The sequence below is a fragment of the Dufourea novaeangliae genome, unplaced genomic scaffold, assembly GCF_001272555.1.
Source record: "Dufourea novaeangliae isolate 0120121106 unplaced genomic scaffold, ASM127255v1 scaffold208, whole genome shotgun sequence".
NCBI lineage: Eukaryota > Metazoa > Arthropoda > Insecta > Hymenoptera > Halictidae > Dufourea > Dufourea novaeangliae.
In genome coordinates, this window is record NW_015374114.1 from 197,293 (window position 1) to 223,097 (window position 25,805).

At 44.7% G+C, this 25,805-nt stretch overlaps 2 protein-coding genes across 8 annotated transcripts in view; one reads left to right on the top strand and one right to left on the bottom strand.

The window, feature by feature from the left end:
• The window catches only part of LOC107190924 (ELAV-like protein 3), a 61,825-nt gene that overhangs the window by 3,110 nt on the left and 32,910 nt on the right, over positions 1-25,805 (top strand). Inside the window, exon 1 of one of the 7 annotated variants that reach the window (XM_015579821.1) lies at positions 478-533. The exons of 5 other annotated variants lie outside the window; for them this stretch is intronic. The gene's annotated coding sequence lies outside the window, so the exon portion shown is untranslated. Of the gene's footprint in view, positions 1-477; positions 534-17,909; positions 18,670-25,805 lie in introns of those variants that run through there. One more of the 7 variants, XM_015579820.1, reaches the window with a different exon arrangement.
• Positions 3,730-6,673, bottom strand: LOC107190923 (cytosolic carboxypeptidase 6). The gene is made up of 5 exons (XM_015579818.1): positions 6,356-6,673; positions 5,265-5,701; positions 4,989-5,192; positions 4,140-4,363; positions 3,730-3,929 (listed from the first exon to the last, which is right to left on the bottom strand). Exons 1-5 carry the CDS (start codon positions 6,671-6,673, stop codon positions 3,730-3,732), a joined length of 1,383 nt encoding a protein of 460 aa, XP_015435304.1.

Consider the following 25,805-nt stretch of genomic DNA (forward strand, 5'->3'; position numbering starts at 1 on the left):
ATACGTGAAAATCGTACACGGGATACCGTACTGCTGTTATACACACACACACACATTGACACTGTACACTAATACGCACATATTACATGCACTACACGTAGACGCGCGGACGTCTTTTTGAATATTTGGTATAAAACGCGCGTATATATTTATAACGTAGAAACGTTACATTACGCGATCAACCCATCCGTTGTTCGTTCTCTGGTGGTATATATATATATATATGTATATATACATATAGGTGTATATGTATTAGGACGCGACCAACCACGGACTTTTTGATATTTCCGTGTTAATTGATACGTCGGCCATCCCCGGTTCCGTTGTTGTCGGTCGGTACGGTCCAATGCACGGACACACCCGCGGCCACGCAGCGTATCTGTAGAATCGGTATACCATCATATACCCCGGGCCGGGCCAGGTGTATAAACCTCCGTGTTTAGTACCTGCGTTCTTCTTCTGTCCACATCCGATGCGCGTGCAACAAGCCCGCAGCACGATACACATTTAGGAAACATAATTCTCGCATTCAGGTACGTGGACATATACGTATATCATATCATCTGTGCTTCTTAGAATTACCACGCGAAGACCCACCCGGTGTTTTCGACGTTCTCGAGATACAGTAATGTCTCGATAAGTGCGACTAACTCGGGTCCGCTTCGGAGCATCCGTGGTAAAGTTTTCAGCCCTTCACAAATTCGTTTTTTCCACGAAGCTGAGCCTCTGATCAGTGTCCGGTTATTCTGTTTTTATTAGTACCAGAAGTGGACCCCCTAGTGGTGGGAATAATGCCGTTGTTCTTGTCGCATTCATCGAGGAATCACTGTATACGGTGACTCGCACATTTTTGCTCCATATACTTCTGTAATAACAATTGGGTATAACGATTTTTATACAATTTCTATTAACGTATTCTTCTTATCCTTTGATTTTCATTATTTTTATTATCCTTTTGGAATTAATGTTTTTTAATTTTGAAATAATTTGATGAAGTAGAAATGTCAGAATTCCGTGAACAAAACCTGTGAGTCATTGTTGTCACCCTCAGACGAGAACCACTGATTCGTCCCGATAATATGGAGTATCGTATCGTTTGTCAGCTATCTATTGTACGTTCCCGCGGATCGTGTCGGTCGAGGCGAAGCGTCAAGAGGCTTCGCGGATCCGTTGCCGTTAACACGTTGAGTGCCGCAGGATTTTCGTACATTTCAGCCACAGCGCCAAAGTGAAATTTTCGTTACACAGAGTGTAGAAGTATAAAATGTTATATAAAATTATTAAAGTCAACTATGTTATCATAATTTTGGCATTTAGTTGGTAGAAGTTTACCGATGTATGGTCCAATATTAATAATATCGAAAAGTATACTCCCTAGAGTGGGGGTCACCGGTGACCTCCAGGGCATTCAACGTGTTAATTGAAATCCGCCTATCGTGTCCGGGATTATCCGATCGGGAACGGATTTTATACGTGAAACTCGTGGTGAACGAAGGAACGGGATGGTTTGATTCTCGCTCGAGGGTCTCTCGGTGTTGGGTTTCGTTAAGAAATACCGTGTGCATGCCTGTATTACTTTCTGCGTGTGTACGTGTAATTTCGTCGGTGTACTTCGACATTACAATATAATGTTTCTCCACAAAACAGGTGTGCATTAAAATTATTACGCGTTCAAAATGTGTTTCGAACGGTTACATGAAAAGTGTGTTTTCGAACGAAAGGATTACGAACAGCAGTTAATCCCCGAAAAATGTACGGCAACATGTAAGTGTCTTCGAAAGATTCCCCATTTACAAGGTAATTCGACATGCAACAATTTTGCGATTGGTCGTTCAGGATCGCGCAGAATTTCGCGAATCAATTTCACCCCCGTTTCGTTCTCCATTCAGCTGGCTGGAACCGAAGGGATTGAGCGTGAAATCGCGTGAACTGAACCATACGAAATAGTTTCGGGGCTTCTTTCTCTCTCCCTCTTGCGCCTGCGCGCACACACACGTATAAGAAGCATTTTACCTGTCGATCATTGTTTAGAAGTGTAAAGACACGCGCGAATACACGTACACACGGTGGGATCTATCGCTATCTCTTGGTCTTGGCGGCTTTACGGGCGACCTTTGCACGGTTCTTGCTGGTGGCCAGCTCCAAACCGCCCCTTGTCAGCTGATTGAAATCGATAATGGTGAGCCGGGGCGGCTCAACGGGCAGTCTCGGCACGGGCTGCTGTGCCCTGTCGCCGTGCGACGGTGCCCCGGGGCTCCGGAACCTGTAGCTCCGGCTCCTACGCCCGCCCCCACCGCCGCTCACGCCCGTTCCACTTCCACTTCCGGTCCCGAGCTGGCTCATCCGCGTGCCGCTCATCGATCGGTAACCGACGCTGGCCGGCGGCTCTGCCTCCTCTTGAAAGTACCTGACGGATTGGAAAGTGCCACTCCGTTTGGGTCGCGTCAGACGATTCGAGCAGTTCGTGACAGAGCGGAATACCGTCACGGACCCAGTTCCTGATCAGTAGACTGCGGATTTTATGGATTTGTAGCCAATAGGGCTCTGTGAAATATAATAAAAGCCAAAACTTTCATCGGAACCAATGAGTTTTCTATTTTAGTCTGAACCCAATAAGATACTTAAGAGGAAAAATAAATTTCTACATTTGCGCCTGTCTTTATAAATTACTTCAGAAAATTTTATTTTGCATAAAATCCGCTGTCCACTGTTTAGTATACAGGGTGTCCTACCTAACTTTGCTACCCTTAATTATTCTCTTATTTGTCACGGTACGAAAGAATGGTTCGGGAGAAAGATAGTGTATTATAGGGGGGAAATTAGGCTGTGAGATTGAAGGTCAACTCAAGATCATATTTTTTGAGATTTCTCTAATGGTAACGTTTTTTTTTAATGGAATGCCTTAGTTTTTTGTATGCCATTACAAAGAGGAGAACAAAACGTACCCCTTGAAACGACTTTGGGCTGAAAATTTCGGACGTAACTGGTTAAGGTGGAAGCTCATAGAAAATGAATGGCAGAAACGAAATGAGAGCCATAATCGCATTATTTTTCCGGTACCTAACCCCTGATTCGAAGTGGCTATTAATGTTACATTTTTTCAGAACATACTTTTCTATTATGCCAAAAATAGTTGGGGAACACGGTATCAGAATGAGCCTGTTTTATGGTAGAATAGGTAATATCCCGAGGTAATTGGGTGGAACACTATACAGTGGTGGAAGTCGCGGTTTCAGATAGGGCATTGAAATGCTGTGCCGTGTACAGAGTCTATGAGCATTACAATTCTGCTGATAATGCAAGTTGGAATTATTACGGGACTGTGAATGGATACTATTTGGCTTCGGGAATGTTTGTTACGTCGAGCAAACGGGCACTGCGAATGTCGTTTAGAATATTGTAATGTTCGTAATGTGTTTCTCTGTTGGTTAGAATCGTGGGATCGAATTTCATGATTCACGAAAATGATCGTGGATGTGAATGACAACGACGATTATTTTCATTCAATTTTCGGTAAAATTGTTGTCTTAGAAGTTTCATTTGTGAAAACGTTATTTCGTATGAAACAACCTGGGGTAAATTGTTCCAAATTAATTCCAATGTCTTTAATACTGCCACGTTATTTATCTTAATAGAAACGTACTTCCATCCAAAAATTACGTGGCGATATATATTCTATCCTTTTGATTCGTAAATTAAACTCTAAGACGATCGATAAAACGTTCGAAATTACTCGTGAATACTGGCGAGATGGACAGGAGCCGGTGTTCTGGAGGTCCTTGGTCTGGGCTCTTTTGGTGCCCGATTTCTCGGTCTGGATTGTCGTGATTTCTTCGCGGAAGGTTGCTCGGGAAGACCAGCCGGGATCAGGCCCATCAGTTTGTAATATTCTAAGAATACACGGGCCAGATTGCGGCCTACTCTGTAATCTGTGGTACAGTTAAGATTCTAAACAAAAAATAATTCTATGTAATATCAATATCTTTCACTTCAAAATAACTAGATGCAACATATGAGTCACAATATATATTGAGTCAATATATATTCTGAAATGTTTATCAATATGTAGTGCAATTAACTAAGCTTTTGAATGATATATTATTAATTGAAATAATATATTATTAATTGAGAAAGGATACAGCCCTCCTCCGTGTACGGGAATATTCCGGGCGACGATTTTCTATTGTAACCGTGCATCGACACTTCAATGCTGTAACAGTTCACGTGCTCCTTCAGGAGCGAGCAAAGATAACGTCGCGCGGTCCCGGACTTGTGGGAGTCCTGGTTGTACATCGTGTTCCCGATCTCGTAGTCTTCGGCGTGTTGCGCCAGCAACTTCGGCAGAACGATGTGCCTCTCGTACCTGAGAGGCTGGGCAGCCGTTGGTTAGATAGTGTCAACAATTTCGAAACTTGAACGATAAAACAAGAAATTTTCTACCCCCGACACGTTCGATCCAACCATGTTCAAAGAGTCAATTTATAGTACAGTAAATCCTCGATGAGTGTTCTAAGACTCCTCTGCACTGAATATTGTATATTTCATAAACTAATGGCCATAAGGTCAAAGTCCCTATGTCTAATCATCTAAGAGTTCTGCTATCGCAGAAATAGACTTTTATTATTTATTTATGCAACAATCGACGAAAAAATTTAATAGATATAAAATTTAATCCTCCCTTTATAATTAAATTGAAATAAAAGTATTTTTAAAAACATTTCAAATTAATAATAGTTAATTTAATATGATTTATAAAATGTCCCTATTACTGCATAGCGAAAATGGAAGTGCTAAAACTAAACTTTGGCGGACAATGTTAAAGATTCCGTAAAATTTTTTAATCTCAAAAAATTATTCGAATCTCACAAGACATTAAAATTGTATCGATGAAATTGAGGACCATTGTGTAGAAATCATCGATCGAACCGGTAGCACCAAAGGATGCAAAGGTTCGAGGAAGTCCAAAAAAAAAGTACGGTCAGAGTTACCTGTACACATCGTCGTACGTGTTCCCATAGATGAATATTCCGGTGGCATTTGTATGTGCGTGGAGATCGAGAACACAGTCTAAAGGAGTACGGGAGTTTTTGTCGAGATTCTTCAGCATCGGCTTGATGGCCAGCAGAGCAGGATGAAGCCAATCGGAGATCTTGTTCCACGATCGATTTAGGTCCGCTCCGAGGGCTGTGGATCTTCGACGTTCCGTTTCTCGATCAGTTTGTGTCGGATTCCATGTATACAAAAGGTTTTCTCGAGATATTTACCTGTAATTACCCAGATAAACCCCGTCGGGATTCATCATCGGCACGATTTTAAAGATCACGTAGCTCCTGAGCACTTGGGCGATAGGATGACAGCTGACCAGAAAGTCCATTAGACCCTGGCAGACGAAAGATGTGGGTGATTCGCCCGGATGTACCCTTGCCAGTACCACCACCACTTTTCTCGCTCGTTCCCGAACGTCTTCCAGGTTCGAGGTGATCGTGATCAGCTCGATCTTTCGGTTCTGGATAGAGCTGGTCAGGGTTTCTCTTCTCGTGCACGTCAGCCGCGTGCATAGGTTGTCCAGGTGCGCCAGGTAACGGCTGTACGAGTACGGATACGTCAGGGCGAATTGATAGATGTCCTCCTCGCGGTCGAACGAGAAGGCGAAGCTTAAAACGTAGTGGTTCTGGTGTTGGGCGGATTTGTAGTAAAAGACCTGAACGGATGATAGAAATTTTGTTTTCATAAGAATGTGTACGGACTTTGAAATACGCTAAAAAATAGACAGTAATTTCTATTAGCATATTAGATAGATTGAAAAAAATATATGTATATATTGTTGTATTTTTAATTTTGTAATGTATTTAATATGATATTTAGTATCAGAAAATAGGTTTTCTTAACCGTTGCAGTTCTGTATAAATAATAAAAATAGAACTTTTGTCACTTCAAAAATTAAAGTAATTTTTATATACTTCGACAATTCAATTTGTACAATAGATACAGGTTTCATGGTAAAATTACGGCTCTTCATTTAGTATTAATTCGCCATCACATTCTACTTACTTTTTGCAACATTAATTATTAAATACCAGGTATGTACATACAAGTACATGTATTTCTTTGTTAGTATGTAAATCAGAGTCCCAATTTCATAATAAAATTTGTTCTACTAAATTCTGTACACGTTCCATTTTTATTAACTAAAACAAATAAAGTGGTAGTATGAGTAGTATAGTATCCTTTTCAAAGTTGGTCAAAAATAGGGAATACACCGTGTTCTTCGTCGTTCGTTCGTTCGAGTAAACAGCCAACAATTGCAATAATAAAAATTGACTAAGTTTATACAATCGTGAGTCTGACAACTCACTTGATCTCTGGGTATCCTCTGCCACTTGGACCTGGTGGTGCTCTTCACCAACGGCGTCATACCGTTTCGAAAGAGATTCGCGCTTTTCGACACGTTCACGATGTTGAAGACGACCCGCTGATCCGCCTTCACGTTGTCCACGGTGAAATTGAACCACAAACGTAGACGGGGATTGCAGGTGTCCGGACGTATGAATAGATCGTACTCGAACTCCGAGATAAGGTCCACTCGGCCCAGGTTTCCAGTTTCGAACGAGGCGTCGAAGCAGATGTGCCCTTTCTTCGCCTTGCCGCTGTGCCCCGGCGGCCGCATTATCATCTTGTTCACGTTACCCAGTCCGCCCTCTGTATCGCTGTCTTCGCTGTCTGAAACGAATCATTTCGATCCAACTTAAAAATCGCACCGATCACCTGTTATATACATATCGGCTTGCACAAAAAAATTCTCTTTTGCCATTCAATATACCCTTTTATATAACGGTATATATATATGAGTGTTCGAAGGCTCCTCGGCACTGACAGGAGGTCCCCAGGTGTAAAAAATCCTGATTTTTAATGACTTTCAGCACACAGTGATAGAGCTTCGAATTCTGGCCATTATTTAGTTATGAAATATTTAATGTTAAGTGTCGTGGAGCCTTCGAACACTCATCGAAGATTTACTGTATTTTTATACAAACTTCTAAGGTACTATAAGGCTGAACGATCGTAGACAGATAAGCTAACCGGCTCTCTGATAGAGACTGGTGTGCTCCAGGGGATCACGGCCCTCGCCGAGTGCCATCCTCAACGGTGGACAGGTAGAGGCGCACGTTTGAGAGATCCACCGGGCAGAAGACGCGAGTGTAGACTGACTCTAAAGCTCTGGGTGGTCCGTGGTTCTATTGGAGCTATGTATGTGTGTGTGTGTGTGTGTGTGGCCGAACTAGCTACGTGGATAAACCCAGAAACACACCCGCTCCGTGCCGTTGGATCAGCACGTTACGGGGCTAATTCTCGTGTCGGGGCTTCTCGTGCGAGGAATCTCGGGCCGGGTGTTCGTGATTTCGCGCGGTTGTATCCAGTCTCAGGGTAAATCGGTGCTGTTGGTGGGAAACTCGCGTGGCAGTTACGCGTCAGAGATCTCTCTTTCCGTGGGCCCTGGGTTTAGGTAGGTGGCTCGACACCGATCAAACACCTTCGCGCGCTAGGGTGGGGGGAGAGCCACACGAAGTCGTTTGCGGTCACGTGAAGAAGTGCGAACGGATCGAAATCGAAATTAAAGAGGTAGGTGCTTGCAACCTATTCCTTTATCATCCTCTAAACGGTGGTGATTTTACTCTAGTCCCCCCACCCCGGCCCTGATAACACCCATCCCCTTTTCCCATATCCAGGACGTTTCTCTTTCTAATCTCGAGCGATCACGTGGGAAGGGTTGAACGTGCCGGCGAGGCGAGGCTGTTGCTTCTGGTCACGAAACCCCGGGTCGCATTAAAAGTTCCGTAATGAACTGTGCTTTCGAGAATGATGGCCTTTCGAACTTTATACACGGACTACGTACATAGTTCCGTGGCTCTGCCTCTGATGATCTGTGCACGGTGTTCCACTTTCGGGAGATCCGAGAGAGATAATTAGAATTAACCCTTGGAGTGCGGTGACCGAGTCCGTTTGGACCCGAGTGTTTAACAACCGTGTCTAACTCATCGATATGTAAATTTAATTTAAGCTAGAAGCTGTTCATATTTAGTCATGTCAAAGAAGCAGGTGGTTTTTAGTGATCACGTTCGAAAGTATGTTCAAAAAGATTGAAGCGTAGGCTGTCAAACTGTGAAAAATGGGCATGTTAAATATCTCACAAACTAATGGCCAAAAAACAAATATTATTGGCTTCAGAATTCCAAACTCTCTTACTGTTCTAAACCTCATTAAAAAGTCAGCGTCACACCTAGGGACTTCTTCTCGTCAGAATAGGTCCACGAAGTTGAGTGAAGAGATTTTTGGTCACCTTTTGCCTTTTAGGCCGTCTTTAGTCATTTCTTCTGACCATTTTATCGACCACATCAGTCTTGGCCACTTTTTAACCCATCTTTGGACATCTCCTCTAGCTTACTTTCTTCCCCATATCGGTCATGGCTGTCCGTTGCCCGCCCTCTAAGGCCTCGTCGGGCCCTTGAAGGGCCTCGATGGTCCTTGAAACTATTTTTAAGCAGAATATGTTCACTCGTGTGTCATTTGCATGATATGCTGAACCCTCGAGAACACAAGGTTGTGGATCGTTTGTGGAACACGTGAGGAAGATACATGGTTCGTTTCGAGACTAACGACAACAATCGAGACACGTCACGTTTTTCTATGAACTCTAGTCACGTCTAGCTCATGTGTGCGCGCGCGCTCACCTTCCCATTCTTTTTACTTATTTATGAACGAAGCGTAGCATTACGCGGATGGATATAAATCCAAACAATTCGATATTTATTTCCATTCACGCGTGGTCTCGGATGATTGTAAATGACGCATTGGACAACAGAAGCTTCCACCCCCTCCGAATGAACGAAGAAAGAGAGGATCGGGGACTCGACCGTTCGTGCGTCTATAGCGGTTTTACGCCAAGATTGCGCAATTCGGTTATCAATGACTCACTGAGGGGAGGTAAAACCGAGAACGTCTTACATGAACTTTGTGTACGGTCAATGGTAGTGACCGACAGTAACTCATTTTACGTTGAAAGGCGAAACGTGACTCTCTTATAGAACAGATTATAGGAACTTTAAGGATATTACTAATTTTGGGATCACCTCGAATTGGCTCGGGATGTATAAAATGCCATCGAACCGGCGGGTACAACGAGTTCTCTATTTTATTCTGAACCCAATAAGATACTTTGCAGGGCAAATAAATTTCTACGATTGCTACTGTTTTTATAAATTACTTTGGAAACTTTTATTTTGCATCAAAATCCGCAGCCTAGTGATAAGCTTTTGTCCTGTAATGGACAAACGCAGTTAGCGAGTTAAAACCAAAAAAACTGGATTTTACACTTCACAAGTTATTTAATCAGCTGGAATTAACCCCTTTTCGGTTGTGCCCGTCAGTTCAACGACACCTCGTGCACCGAGGATGCTCTAGAAAAAAGTGATCAAATTCTGGATACTTATTGCCCTCGCTTCAAGGGCGAAAGAAAGAACCACGGGAGAGTGTCTCGCTGTGGCAACACCTTGTCCGCAACGGGACAAACACTCACACCCTTGGGGAGGGTGGGGGGAGGGGTGGGGGAGGCTTTTTACAATTTGCCGGAGCAAACGTCCGCGGACGCAGGGCGTGTTGTTTCGTCGCGATTACGTTCCAGCAGGGGGAAGGATGGGAAAAAAGGAAGATTCTCGGAAAATTGGAGGGAAAAATAGGGGGTTTGAGGACGCTCTGGAACTGACGGTTGGGAAGAGCAATTAAAAGTGGGACAAAGAGGCCGGGCGGAAGAGGCCTGGAACAATCGGCCAGGGAAAAGGATGGAAAGAGAGGTTGGGGGAGGACAGGACACACAATGATACGCGCCACTGAACTCGTGCTAAATCTTTAACAATTCCGAGGCTACAAACGTCCGCTGAGAGAAACGGAGTCTTCGATCGTTACGCGTTCTTGGATGTCTTTTAATGAGGATCCTATTTACCTCGATCAAACGAAATTATATAAAGACCTCGATATCCAGTTTCTCAAGCTACGGGGAAAGAATATGTGTATTCGTGTTCCGAGGTAGGTACTCTTGTTCCAAAAATAAAATTTAGTCTATCTACTTTATGATTGTCATGAGACACATTTCACAGGAGAAATTTGTGTTCACGTTTACGATTGATTTCGTGCGATGGTCGACGTCGCATTTCTGCCAAAAGTACACCTCGAACTTTCACCTTAGGATACGATATAGAGGGTGTTCCATTTAAATAGATTCACTCGAATATTTTTAAAACTGTTGGCGATATTAAAAAGCGTTTCAGGCAGAAGTTAAATGGTATCAGGGGGCATCTATGTGAAATGTTCGATTCTGAATTGAGAGAAATTGAGAGAACTAAATATGAATGAATCCCATACTCTCACAGTGTACACTCACTTTCGGTTCTCACTGTATATTTACGACAGCCAAACAGCTCTCGAACTCCCCCGATTCTCCCCTCGGACCGAACGCACATTGTAGATCCGTGGTCGAGTGGGGGTTTCGTAGCCCTCGTGAATCTTACCGGAAATTATGTGTCCGAACGGCAGCGCAAAAGTTCGAGCTGGAAGCAATAGCAAAGGAGCACGGAACCGCAGATGGATTTCTAGTTGGCTTTGGGGGTGGGGGGGGGGGGGGGAGGAACCTGCCTAATGTCAGGGTGCAATGAGCATCGGAGGCCCCTCCAACCCCCTCTTTTGCGGTGATCCTCGCGTGACTCCTCGATCGACTTGACGGATCACACCGGGGCGAGATCCATCGGAAACCAAGCCGAGATATCAGAGAGGCTCGGGATCCTCTGTGTAGGTGCGATCCAACGTTAGACGGTGTTAACCTGTCCGAGGTTCACCAGTCACGAACTCTGGCTACCTTGTTTCCTCGGAGTAGTTACACGAACTCTCGAAGACGTGAACGCGTGGGGCATAGGTTTGTGTGTGTGTGTGTATGTGTTTACGTACCAGTTTCCTCGGCGTCGGACATATCAGAGTGATCGAAGAACGGTGATTTGACTTGTTGTCCTGGACTGGTCCACGGGAGAGCTCCAACTTCGGTGACCTGGGCGACACTGGCCCCCTGGTCTGCCCCTCTAGCCCCCGGTTCCCTTGGCTTTGTTGAATCGATACGCGTCCTCGCGACTGGATACACTCTTTTCTTTTCCGCGGAACGGTTCGTACGACCGAGGGCGCGTGGTGGTCTCGCGTGATCCATCCATTCCCCTCTACGTACTTTCAGTGTGTGTGTATAAAGGGTGTTCCGTTTGAAACAGACCATCTAAATATCTTCTCTATCTGTGATTGTACGAGAACTATTTTTTACGTAATTATGTAACTGTGTAATACATAAACATTGAGGTAAAATCGTATGCGATGATTGAAGCCAGTAAATCAATCATGATTCTAACATATAAAAATGTTTATATCTCAGAAAAGGTTGACCTTCCGACCTATGTTCACTAAGGCTTTTTCACTTGGTACAGTGTGTCGTGTGTACCATATAAATGTTGTTTTTTTTTTTTTTGGACACCCTGTATGTATCCCTACACCAACCCCCGGGGTTCGTTGCACCGTCGCCCGGGTGTCTAATGAGTTGGAGGGAGATTAAATTCAACGGGATCGATCAGTTTTTCGTTTTGAGGACGTTCAACCCAGACGAGGGGTGAACGACCCTTCGGTTCGATTGGTCTGACTCTGGTTCTGGTAATTCTGTTCTTTCGTTCCATCGAATTTCGAGGAATTGTAAAATCGTGTCGACCCCTTGCCTTATGATCTTTTTTTAGGGGTGGGTTGGAACATAATATTTAAATTCATTCAATCCATATTTTAATCCGCAATTTCGACGGTTCGTGTTTCACCGATAATAGCTACGCTTTCTCGCATCACAAAAGAAAAATCGGTACAGTAAATCCTCGATGAGTATTCGAAGGCTCCTCAGCACTAAACATTAAATATTTCATGAACTAATGGCCATATGCAGCTGAAATAAATAGCATTGGCTTCAGAATTTCATACTCTATCATCGTGTTAAACCTCATTAAAAAGTCAGCATTACGCCTGGGGATCTTTCTTTGCCAGTGTCAAGGAGCATTCGAACATTTATCGAGGATTTACTGTACATCCATTCCAGTTCGCTAAAAGCCAAAATGTGTCGTCGCCGAATTCGTGATTTCACCGAGGTTTTCCCTCGGAGTCCCATTAAACGGCCGTGAACAGCCACCATTCGTTCTTCGGGTCAAATATTTGCCCGGAGGAAGGTTTGCTCTTCCATCGGAAAGCCACGTCTGTTCTTTCACGAGCTTCGTTCGGGATGAGGGCCGCATAGTTTCACCGTAACGATTTCCATCGGTTCGGAGATAGAGGAACGGCGGCTCACCGCGCGTTTGGTCGCCCCAACTATTACGAACAAATATTTCTTTTTGTATTTTTGTCTAGATTACACGACACGTAAATGATTTACAAAAACATTTCATCATTTTGAAAGCGTTTAGTGCCATCAGCTACAATAAAAAGAATGTTTCGATCGAAAAGCTAGCAATGGAATAATCACCCTGTATATCTATTTATTGAATTCTCTAGAAACCTGTTGTTCCACGCGAGTTACCCGTGCTATCTGAAGTGCCAATCCCAGATATGTATTTTCGTTGTCAAAATTCTCGGTCAGAAAACCTGACCAAAAACCACTCGATAGAACTCGAATTCGGGAGGACTCGATATAGTCGCCAGTTTGTGTTTGCTCGTTGCTGCTGGTGAATCGTTGTCCTCTCCTGGGGCTCTGGCTGGGACTTCCTGGTGAACCTTTTGCCCCCCCCCTTCACCCCGTTCGTAACCAAGCTCTGTGGAGGGGGTGACAAGAAGGGGGTAGGGAGGAGGTAGAGAGAGACCATCAGAGTTGGTCGAGAGAGAGATAGACTGAATGACTGGGAGAGAAGGCGAGAGATCGATATTTGAAACCCCTGTGCAGTTTTGCTCACACACATACATACACAAACCGAGCTCTCTCTCCTCTCGCCACCACCCTGCACGCCCAATGGCGTAGGAAGAGGGAAAGGGGGGCAATTGGGGGCTAGGTGCTCCCCTGTTCCCAGGATACTCGACAAAACGGAAGTTCGGGACAAAGAGAGGAGGAGTGTTATAAATTGCCCGAGACGGGATTCGGGATTTACGCGGCATCCCTCTCTCTCTTTTGCCCTCTCTCGTCCCTCCCCCTCCCACCACCCTGTCTGGCTGTCTTTTTATCGTCGCCAACTTTGATCGAAGCCCCGGGAATATATTTCATCGGATGGTTTTCATTTCGCTACGGTCTTTCGATTTCGAATTAACCGACGGAGAATTTCGTTTATCCTGGTGGGGGTAGGGGATGAAAGAGCTCGCCATGCTGTGGAGTAGCGCTGGAAGGTCTTTTTTTAAGGTCGTTGGCTTTTTGGAATCGTGATGAGCAGCTATTACGACACTGGGATCACAGAGAACGGTATGGAATCGAATGTGCGTTTATAGTTTCTTCGGGCGTTCCCTAGGGAATTCTGGTTAGTATTTTCTGTTCGGTGGTAGCGATGAGAACCATGTTTTGGGGTAATACACGAAGGGTGGGGAACTTGGTGCTTGTAATAAGAATTTTTGCTGTTTTTCATGAATGTAATTCCCTACTCTGATTGAACTGTTTAATAATAGTTCCCAGTCTGTTTATCGTGTAATTTATTGAACCTATTAAACAACAACCGGTACACAATCTATCAATATGGACTGTATATTTACTCCATAAAAGTTTCGAATATCCTAGATATTTTATCAGTGAATCGAACTTCCATCGAATTCGTCGTGTCGACGTCCGACATTTTGGAGTCTGGTCGACTCCGCTGACTTTAAACACACGCGGGTCTACGCCCTTGCGTCCGTCTGTCCTCGCATGCATGCTATTTACCATTAGATCATCATCCCCTCATTTTTTTTCTGCCCTTTCCCGCGCACCCCCCTTTCGTTCCGACCCCACCCTCTGCCAAGGGGCAGCTTTTTTCTCAGCGCCTTTTTTATCATCCGCGCCGTGTCTTGTATACGGTCGTAATACAAACGTAACGGGTGGCGCCGAGCGAACCAATTATATTTCTCCCGCGATGATCGATTCGCGCTCTCATAATTCCAAAGGGGCAGGGGAGTGGGGGGTGGGGAGCAGAGTCATTAGCGGGCCGTGTCCGTCGCGTGGCGTTCGTTAATTCGTTGCATCGGTAATAACGTGGACTGGACGTTAGCCGTGGGCTTCTGCGTATACACCGTTGGTATCGATCGATACTTTTTCTCGTTTCCCGTCGATTACGTGTGATAAGATATACCCTATGTTTTTCCATCGAGAGAAATAATTTGAAGTATTATTGCAAACTGACATTCCGTTTAATCTTTGTGCGCTGTTCAATGAACTGTATTTAACATTAGTTCTTGGATTAAAATCGGGCTTGAGCTGAAATCGAATATGTCTGTTTATTGTTGGAGTGTTATTTTATTAGACATTTATTTAGGGAAAGGACCTTTTGTTACGTAAAGGTATGAAAGTGAATTGTAGGATGTAAGCGCAGTAAATGATATATTCTTTTATCCGATTATATTCGTTTATCGCCAGTAACCACCGAACATCAGTCTTCACGACCACGATCAGAGGTTTCACAGAATGGTAATTATCGAAAAAGATTACAACAAATCCCGATTTCGTTCGTTCCCCTTTTTGATCCCCGTGGTTCCACACACATCGTCCGATTAACCAGTGGGGCCACGTGGGTCCCATTTATGCAGCACGTGTCCTCTCAAGAATTCCGCCTTCTAGGGGCCCAGCGTCACAATATATTCCACGATGAATGCACATCCTCCAGGTAGCCTGGGGAGCAGATATTCCTCCCGAAAAGGGCCCTCGCCACGATCACGAGCCCTCTAATATTTCATATCCACAACAGACACCCAAAAAAGGAAAAAAAGGTGAGGGGAGAGAACGGGAATCGTAAGGGGGAACAGAAGGATAAAGAGAAAAAAGTAGGAGGACAGGCGACGAAAGTGAGAAAGTCAAAACGATTACTCGCCGTGGATGCCGAACAATAGCGGATTTTCGAACATAGCTCGGGCTTAACTTTCCGGAAAATTTCCCTGAATATCCGCCCTGCGCGCGCGCGCACATCAAAAGGGGACGAATGTGGTAAAGGGCGCAGGGAAAATTTGGCCGCATTCGCACGGTCGAAAAGCTCTTTCTACAAGGAGGGAGGGTGAAGAGGGTAGAAGGGAGGTCAACCCCTGGGACGCGCGAGGTTACCATTTTCAACGTGGCGCCTGCGTCCTCGTGCTGCCTGCCAACCAACCCTCTCTGTCTCCTCCACTCATTTCCCCCTTTTCGAGCCCTCCACCCCCGCGTGCGTGTGTGTGTCTTTCTCTCTTCGCGGAACCTGAACTTCCTCACCCCCTAGTTTCGCCGTGCAACGGTTCTGCGCACGCGTCCACTCCCCCGCGTCTGGCCATTTTTTTCTTCCTCCTCCCCCTCGATTTCAAACCCTCCTACCCCCTTTCGGCTCGCTAACGCGACACACCGAGAGAGAGACTAGAACCACCGATGGAGAGTATTCGAATATATATGTATATACATAAATATATATATATATATATATATATGTGTGTTTGTGTGTGTATATATATCTTTATATATATATTTTTTTTTTACGTTGAATTTATCGTTCCACGGTTTAACGAGGTCCCGTACTACGCCGACCGCGTTTTTACACCTCCGTCGACGAGATTCATACGGTAACCAGCCACCCCCTGCCTCCCATTAAATTTTTTACAACAAAGTTCTTTCAGATTCGTGAGGTTGTACGTTCGGTCCCGTAGATGGTGGTGGCATAAGACACCTCTCTCTATCTCGTTAGGGGTTGTTTTTCGCAGGATTTAACCTTCTGCTCGTGTAATACCACCTGTACACCGCACCGCCCCCTTTATGCCGGTGGATTTCGTATAATATAGGTATACACTTTTCTTTCGCGGTCCCCTTCGTCGTGGTTTCGCCACCGAGCGTCCCTTCTTCGGGTCGGTATCGGTGGCTAGGTCCAAAGGGTCTATCCCGAAGAAAGCCGCCATTGTTTACGACCCTTCGCCTGGCGCGTGCGTGATTCAGAATCCACCCTCGATCCACTATATATATATACACGCAATATATTCCGTCTCCTATGGCTCCCTTGACGGGGCCGTCAGTGGTGTCCTGGGATTCTGGAGGAGCAGAATCCTTCTTCAACGCTTTACAGCGACGCATGCGTACTAGGGGTTGGGGGTAGGCAAAAGACTTTTCTCAAAAATTCTCCCATCGTATTTCCATCTATTTTATCCCCTCTCTGTATATAATTATCGATTTAGCTCGGCGTAATCTGTCCCAAAGGTTGAACAGAATTATCGTTGGTCACAGGGATGTTTCATCATCCCCACGAGCGAACGGCGTCACGATCCTCGAGTTACGTGGTCTGCGCCTGCGTGAGCAGTCGCAGATTTTTCTCCGGTGTTCATCCCTCTGTCCCTGCTCGGTTCCAACCACCCCTCCCGATTCCCTTGTACACGACCCAGCGAGAGAACGGTCAACCCTGGCCCCGATGGCATCCCGGAAGATGCAGTCATTGCCTTCGGCTCTCTCCGATTCGTCGACGCCTGCGTACGACTTCTCTTTCGACGTCACACATCTACCCTCTCTGTTTCTCTCTCTATCTTTCCGTTCAGCCATGTTCGTCTGGCCACCCCTACCGACCGACGGTGTATATACGTCGGATCGTCCGACGATGACGGATCCAGGGAATAGAGAAAGATAGAGGGATAGCGAGGGTGCAGTCATTGCCTCCTTTTGGCGCCTGCGTATACACACATTCCACCACTGTCTCTCCGTCTGTCTCTCTCTCTTTCGCGTTTCAACGTTTCATCTCGCTTCTTTCCACACGGGTTTGCTGTGTAGCCCACCTCCGTCGTGGTTCCCACCCCTCCTCTTGCCTAGGCGCGAGCACCTAGCATCGTGTCAGGGGGTGGCGTACAGAAGGGTGCAGCGATTGGCGGCCAGGCCTGGCTCCGTCAGTTTAGTTACCGCACCACATAAAGGCATTGCGTTGTAGACACCGTTATACCCGTCAACATTCTTACTATTTGCTTGTATACATCTCTCTATTCATTTCTGACCCTTTAAATTCGACTGATACAAAAACAAAACTACGTTCGTCTCGTTGGTAACATATATGTAGCAAAAAAAAGAAAGAAAGAAAGAACACGTCGTCCTCACCGAGATCTCCGTATTACCGATCATATTCTTGCTTTCACCCCGCCCACGTGTCAGCGAGATAAAACGAAAAATATATATATGTATATATATATATATAAACAGAGTTTTAAAAAATCGATTAACCCGTGTTTTGTGTGTGTGCGTCGACGCTCGTTTTAAAGCCTCGCGATTAAAAAACCACGGGAACAGTGAGGAGAGAGATCCCGGGGACACGAGAACGGAACGGACTGAGATAGAGGGAATAGAGAAGTCGAATCGATCGTCGGTCCTCGACAGGGAAGAGAGAAACACGCTACCACTGGGCAACCGGACAGAATCGGGATCGTGTGGTTAATTTCTTGTGCTATTCCACGTGCGTCGTCGTCCTGTTCGGGGGGATCATATATGATTTCGTTCGTATCCGTGGACCGTCACCCTTCTTCGATCCTGTTCTTCTCTCTCCTTTCGCCGTCCGGTCGGTTTAAACGAAACGCGAATCTCCAAGATTTCGTCGGAACGTAACTTGAAATAATATAATCGTCATAACACGGGGGTGGTAAAAAGAGAAAAGTCCTTCGGTGCGCGAACACGACGTTTTGTATATAGTGAGGAAAATCGAAAATATAAAAGCAGAACGAAACGGCACAACGAGTCGTCGTCTGGAAGATCCTTTAATCGTGAGAAGAGGAACGAAACGAGAGGAATAGAAAGAGAGAGGGAGAGCTTAGTGTGTCGCCCGTTGGGAGTGAAAGAGAGAGACAGTAAACAGGGTGTGTTCTGCGATTTCGTCGTTCTTTTTCGAGCCTACCCTACCCCCGTTTCGTCGGGACGGCGTTCAAGGAAACCGAAAGTGTTCTGCGTTGGAAAAACCACGGTGAAAATTCCTCGATCGTGCGCGGGAAGAGCACTCGAATCGTGTTCTCGTATAACCGTCGATCGGTGAAAAAAATATATATATATAGTGACTTCCCCGATTCGTTTACGTTAATGCTCGCGGTGATTCGAAGGATCTTGTTGCGTATAAATCGACGTGGAAAAGAACAGAACGAAACCGTTAGTAAAAGATTCGAGGAAAAGGGAAAAAGACGCGCGTGTCCGGCCGCTCGCGCGAACAACACACGTGGGTTCGATTTTAAACGGGATACTTAAAATTAAAATCGACTACCGGAAATAATAAGGATAAACCCGAGATTCTAGGCGACGTAGATAAAGTTAAAGGAATAAACAAAACGAGATAATCTTGTAATTTAAAATAGTAACGAAAAAGAGAAAAGATACACACAGAATAATAATATTCTAGTAAACGTTAAACCGACCAGTCGAATTTCGTTCTACGCCCAGATTACGGCATCCTCCAACCACTGATTTATCATCGTTAACCGGTATGTTCATTTGTTTCTTTACTTTTGTTGCTTCTGTGAATTTTCTGACGTTCGAATTTTAATTATTATCGTTCCTTGTTCTTCTACATTGTTATATTAATTGTTGTTATTGATTATACCGTTTATGATTGCAACGTATGTTTATTATATCAATCTCTGTGTAAATCATCGATCTATGTGTTTTTTGGTGAACACGCGGCTGTCCTGGGCGACGATCATTTATTTTTAATGATACGTTCGCCGTTTCCCTCCCCGGGGGGTATCCTCGATAATGGACCGATCGAAGGATCCTTCCGGCAGCCGCCATCATACAATCCCTTCGAACCCTGTCTCGTGTCCGTGAGATCTCCTGGCCATGAAAATCTTGCTTTACACTTTCGATCATTTGTCATAGTTTAAACGTGGAAGTTTCAATTTCTATAATAAAATAATATTTCTTTTCGAATGAGTAGACACTTGGCAAACAATTATTTAATCCCATTAACTGTTCAAAGGCCAGGGATGATGATCTTACTGCAACCTTTTACTACTATTCACACATCTATACTGCTGCCTTTTCATTATGTATTATTCGAATAAAATTGTGTAGAACTCTGCCTTCGAATAATCGTACAGAATTTCGCCACGTTAATTCTACGCTCGTAGAATCAGCGAAAGAATCGGAAAAACGCCGGTTTATCGACGTTCTGGAAATATATACACGTACGTATATGTATATCAGCTTGTGCTGGCAGAGCCCCGGTGGTGCTTTCTACCGCGCAGTATCCGGCGGCCCTGGAGAAGTTTGGGCGTGGCAGCCGAAAGCAAAACGTGTGTGGCCACGAGATCTCGCGGTCGTGTTTTTCCTCTCTCCCTCTCACACCTTTCCTCTTTCAGTTTCTCGTTATCCTTCCGGCGTTCTAGAGCAACCAACCCTGAATGAAATTAACCGCAAAAATGAACAGAGAAAGAAACCGAGAAAAGACAGAAAAAATGAAATGAAAAAAAAAGTATCGTCTCGAGGACGATGGTCGAATGCTAAATAAGTTCGGTAAGAAGATGATGATGATGGATAGCGACGATAGTGTGCATGAAGGATCAAGCAGATCCAGGATGGAGCAACTGGCACTGCGGGTCCTCGTCGAGGACAAGCAGGAAGTCTCGAGAGGGACGCTTCCGTCACCGATCACAATGGTGCGTGATAGGGATAAAGGGGTGTTAGATAGATGCCAATTGAAAAACTCTGTATCGACAGACTCGACCTGGCTTTAAGTATCGCTTCCTTTCGTTTTGTTTCACACCCCTGTGTAACGATCTCCTTTTTTTCCGGTCTTCTTGGGCCTTCGGTAACACAGGCACACACACATAGAATTTGGATCGTCGCCTGGACCATTACTATAACTTGTCACGTGTAAACAGTTTCCACCTTATGATAGACAATATATGTTGTTTATATACTAAGTTAGTTAACGCAATCAATACATATATCGTCTATCATACGATGGAAATTGTTTCCACACAAATTCCAACAGTGGTCCAACCTAGACGACCATCCAAATTCGGCAACCTTCCCCTACACCATACGTGTATTCCCCTGTGGCGAACCCTCTTGTCTTCTCTCTGATCACGACGAGAAACAGTTGTCGATTAAAATACCGTACTGATAACTAAAATACTCCTTTGCAATCCTTGTGCCTAGCCGTTTCCCCCATAAAGATTCTACAAGAAGAAAAAGAACCAATAGGGGGATGGTTTATTTGGAGGATTACAAGAAAAGAAGCTAGAGAGACTTTGGGACCAGGCTGCTCGCGTTTTATCCTCGGCCTTTCCTGCGAGAATTTCCCGGTCTGGCCGCTGGAAATATCAAAGATTGACCGAGGGTTGCTCGCCCGGTAGGAGGATGATGATAGGCGGCTGTGTGGGGGAGAAAGAGAGACAGAGTGAGTGGTGTACGATGAAGTGGGAGAGAGACCAGGTCTAGCTAGTTTGTGTGGGGAGGCTCGTATTGATCGTTCCTGGGTCCATGTGACGCGCGCCTGCGTTTCGCCCGTGGGGGTAAAATCGTAGCTAGGGTAAACCACGGGGGTACTGGAGTATAGTGGTGGACAGAAAGAGACGGAGAGAAAGACTGGCGAGGGAGGGAGGGAGAGAGGGCTACTACCCGGGGTTCATATACCCCCGGGGCAACTGCAACGTTCCACCGTGTGTGCTACCGACCAATCAATGGAGCTTCTCTACCTTTCTCTGCCTCCCTCTCTTCCCTCTTCAACTCTATTTCTCTCTGCTACATCCGTCATTCTTTTTCTCTTGATCTTCCTGCGTTTCGAACGTGTTCTCCTGCTCGTCGATCGGGTAATATGATTGCATCGCGCAACAAACACGCACACGGTCACGCTGCACGTTTCCTCCCCTTCGAGAGGAATGGGGTGGGGTGGAGTATTAACATCCTGTGTGTCTCTCTTTCCCGTTTCATCGATATCGCTGTCCTCGGTCTTTCTTCGCCCGATCCACGGTTACACACCCACACGCGATGCCAATTTATCGGAACTCCGTTCTGGAACTTTGACGTCTAGAAAGAGATGGGTCGGACCCTGTAATCCTTCTAACGAGTTACCGGCTTCGACGGCATAACGAGAGCCTCGGGGAAACGAGCAGGCGATGCTAATCGCCACTCCTCGACCATCAAGCTTCTCCGCAGGCCTGAGTAGCAGCACTGAATAAATGATTTCTGCGACGATTCCAGAAGTCGTGCGCATTTAAACGTTTCGCGAGTGTATAGGAACGTCAACACTGTTCGACAAATTTTAACTTTTTTTTTCTTATGTCGTTGACAGGCGTTTCTGATAGGTCTTTAACGGCTGAATACGAGTCTGCGAACCGGTTTTTTCTAGAATGTCCAGTTTATGGAAAAATTAATTTGAAAGAAGAATGGTAAATTTTTGACTTTGGAGCTGGTGGGTTCGAAACGAATTGTTTCGTGTCGAGAGCAACGGAATGATTGTACGACACACCTCCAAAGTTGAAAATTTATTATTTTTTTTAACAGTTCATCTTGAGTGAGACTTGGGCACGGTGCATTTAACATATGTAATTATTAAAAAGGTACGTGAAACACGTGTTTTTTTTTTACATTTCTTGCATCATAAATAGAATTGGTTTAAATTTATTGTAGCAAAATAAATATATATTATATATTGAATTATTATTATATATTAAAATATATTTTTTTTTACCACAAGTCGTAATTTTATTCGACTATTAATGAGTTAAGATTGATTTCTTCACAAATTGGTCTTGCTGGAAAAAAACGGTTTGCAGATTCATATTCAACTCGTACAGATCGATCAGAAACACCCATTAATGGTTATGAAGTATTTTACGTGTTGAACAGTGTAATTTGTTGCTCCGTCTGTGTGCATGTATACATACAAGGCACGTTTCGGAGTCTTTTCTCATCTAATTCCCTCAATAATTGCCTTGTTTCACGGTTCGAACTTCGAGGCCCGTTTACGAATCCAATAATAGTTATTTTACTCTTCTAATTTTCATTTGCCGACTCGTCGACATCACCCGCGGGGTGACATATGGATAATTCGTCGCTCTAGTTCTTAATTCTTCTATCTCCACTAGTTTTTAACGTAAGAAAACTGAGTTTAAAGGTTTACAAAGTTTAATATTATAGACGCAGTCAAGATAGGAACAGTTACGAATTCGGGCGACGAATTGTCGACGATGGTACACACACACACATATAACGGGATCGTCCGATCGTGGCCATGCATATTCACAGGCGATCATCATCTCTGCTTGGCCGTTTTTCCACGCTGGAACCGTTTGTTTACCTTATGTAATCACTTCTTCGGTGGACTTTCGAGGCTTCGCACGGGGTTTCCCTCGGATAGCTGGGCCGAATTGAATCGCGTTCGCTTGTGGAGAGAGGCGATCGGCACCCCGTGCACGCGCGCGAACGACCGCAAAGGGCACGACCGGATCCATCGATCCACAGCCATTAAGGGGACTCCCTACTGTGACGGGTCAAAAAAATCGATTTTTTCTTTTCTACATTTTCTCAAGGCTTAATATTCAAAACGATAATCCCAAAAGGATTTCGTCTGATTCGAAATAATAAGGAAGTTATTAACCTTTAATCGAAGCGGCATGTAGGTTCAAATCGAAACTTTAAACTCGTTTTTCTCAAAACGACATTTTTGTAAATTGGTGCCACGTTCATACAGAGTAAGAATCTTTCTCAATTTTTGATTTGAGATAACGTAGACAGCTGATATAATGGTAGCCATGGAGACACCTTTTTCTTAGGCAGTCCTAATAAAAGACACAACATTAAGTTTTAATAAAAGACATATACATAATTATATGTGTAGAAATCACCATTATATCACTGATTGACACTTAATGGGTTAATCAGCAGCGATGATTACGGGCGTTCGGTTCGCTTGATCGATTTTCGGGCCCCAAGCAAGTCCGTGGTGTTCCCTCGAGGGAGGAGGGAGGCGCCCCCGTGTTCCACACGACGCTTTAGCGCAGATGCTCGTCGAAATCCTCCCTCTTTCGTTCGTGTTTCCACCGTCAACGTTTCCGACTACCCTTGCCCTTGCCACGCAGTGCACGCCCCGTTCGAAGGTGAAATATTCTTTCTATGAAAATTCGTGGTGCCCTTCTTGTAACTACTCGTTCCTTCAATTGCTCTTTTACTTCACATTAAAAGTTTCTCGAAAATACATCCTTAAGAACCGAGCAACGAGTTCTGTGTTCTTGGATTCAGTCACAGTTCTGAATTAATTTTTTGCTTGATGAAACTAAGGGTCGTGACACGATCTTCGAGTATAATACTGGTCACAGTCTAATACGTTCATTCCCGTATGTTCGAATAGGTATAACCGACGCGTACGATAATTTCTACAATTGCTCCTGTCTTTATAAATTACTCTAGAAACTGTTATTTTGCATAAAAATCCGCAGTCTAGTGATTACTGTATTGGTAAAAATTCAACTGCAGGTAACCCCAATTCGAATTTGCATTGCATCATCTTGAAGATGCTCGAGTGTCTAAAATCACCGTTTCGGTTACGGGGGTACCTTGAAAATTTTATGGTTCTACAAGGACACAATATATCTGTGCCTGTCGACTGTACCGAGAAAAGTATCCCGACGTATCCACGCCGGAGGGGTTCACCGACCCCCTTGGAAAAAGCTTCACGGACGGAGTTATTGCTCCCGTGGCGGCGTAGCCTCGGAATTATCGTTCGACGTGTGCCCCGGGATCGACGACGGAGGTGGGGCCGGCCCCCGAAAACCTGGGCTTCGACAGCTGGATCATGACTAAACGAAACGAGGGGGTCTCGCGATTGTCAACCACGAAATGCCGAATGATTCACGATCTATGCGCCTCATTTCGATCCGTCGTGCTGCTAAATCTCATTTTCCGTAACCACGATTCCCGCGGTCTTTTCACGGGTGCACACGATCACCGGAAGGTCTGCAAAATCCAGCAGATGGGGAGGCTACTCTTTCCACCGCTGGCGAAAAAGGGGGAAGACAATTCAGGTTCATCTTGGTCGTTGATGAACGAATCATTTCTTCTCAGACGAAAATCGTAGGTATTAGGACACCTGGTCGGTCGGAAACAATACGTTAGGAAAAATTATACAGGGTGTCCTATTTAAATCGACCCACTCAGATATCTTCGAAACCGTTGACGTTATTGAAAAATGTTTTGGACAAACGTTAAATAGTATCAGGGGGTGCATACTTTCTGATGAGAGTAACTCTTTTCTGTGTGGACGCGTAGAGATCGTATGAAGGTCAATTTTGCTTTTTTAAATGGAACCGCATATCTTTCGAGCGTTAATTCTTAAAGTTTCATGAAAAATCGGAGTTTCGGTCTTTTGTGTCGAAAATTGGTTCAAAAGCAGTCGAAAAATTGTCGTTCTCTCGTTCATGGAGATCCAGAGATGCGAGGGGCAGACTATCCACGGTAACGCCGTGACCACTTCCTGTCCCCGCGGTTCGTGCACCGGTATCAACGTTGAACATAATGCGGAGGGCGCACACCGATGATCGCATATGCGTTCGCTGCTACGTGTTCCTATACATACCGTATATTTTTTTTTCTCTGCATACCGTTTCGCATCTGTTATAAGTCCTGGTGCCCCGGCCTCATCAGCCTCGCTCTCTCCCTTCTTTTCTCATGTCGGGGCCGGACACAATGGCCCCCGTTTTATGGTGTCAGACTCCGAGAGCCGGTGACATTGGGCCCGATCTTGTACGTAACACAGCCGACGATCTCGGTGGTTCCACGTTTCCTTGTGGATATTGCCGGCGCCTATTTCGCGCTCTAAGCCAAGCTAATTAACTGCCCTATTTGAAAAATTAGTTACGTTTTTTTAAAATTGAAATTGTAAAAACAGGAAAACAATAATTTGAATCCACATATTTATTATAAATTGCAGAAAAAATGTTACACATAGATCATAAAATTAAAATTTAATTTTTCTTGCCTTTTCTTCGTGAAAGCATTTCGGTAATTGTGATAAAAAAAACTGTTTAGTAATAGTTCCTCGGTTTGTGATCGTTGGATTTACTAATCCCAGACTAAGCATCGGACTAATAGTAAACACTCCGCAGAGTAGAACTTTTATAACATCACCGTAACAACAAATAAAAAGAAAAACGTCTGTGTCCGAATCTATTTGTCTGTAATATCGGATAGACCACGGGGATCGAGACCGCGAACCGCTTTGATCCATCGATCACACCGACACGCGGCTTGTTTCCAGGCTTGCGCGCACGCAAGGCTGAGAGAACAGGCTTTTCCGTGTATATTCCGCGACCGACCGAGTATATTTATAGTGTTTACAACGCGGATGTATTTATAATTTCACTTGGTGGACAGTTTGCGCATGCGAGTTTCGCGGGAACGCACGTTCGTTGTGTGGGTTCCGTAATTCGAGGGGGATCGGTTTTTAGTCCTTTTTTAAAAATTGTTCGATCTGAATGGATATAAACAGATTTTTTTAGTGTCAGAACCGTTTATAATGGTTATGTCTAGGGTTATTCTTGGTGTAATCTCATCGGAGGATCAATAAATCGCTGCGAGAACGTGTATCGCAGATCCTCGGTTTTCTTTATACAGTAAT

Coding starts and splice junctions, on each gene's coding strand:
- LOC107190923 (XM_015579818.1), bottom strand. CDS start 6,673: ATGATAATGCGGCCGCCGGGGCACAGCGGCAAGGCGAAGAAAGGGCAC. Junction 4,364..4,988: donor ACGTACGACGATGTGTACAG/GTAACTCTGACC, acceptor CCAGCCTCTCAG/GTACGAGAGGCACATCGTTC. Junction 3,930..4,139: donor CCCGTACACGGAGGAGGGCT/GTATCCTTTCTC, acceptor ACTGTACCACAG/ATTACAGAGTAGGCCGCAAT.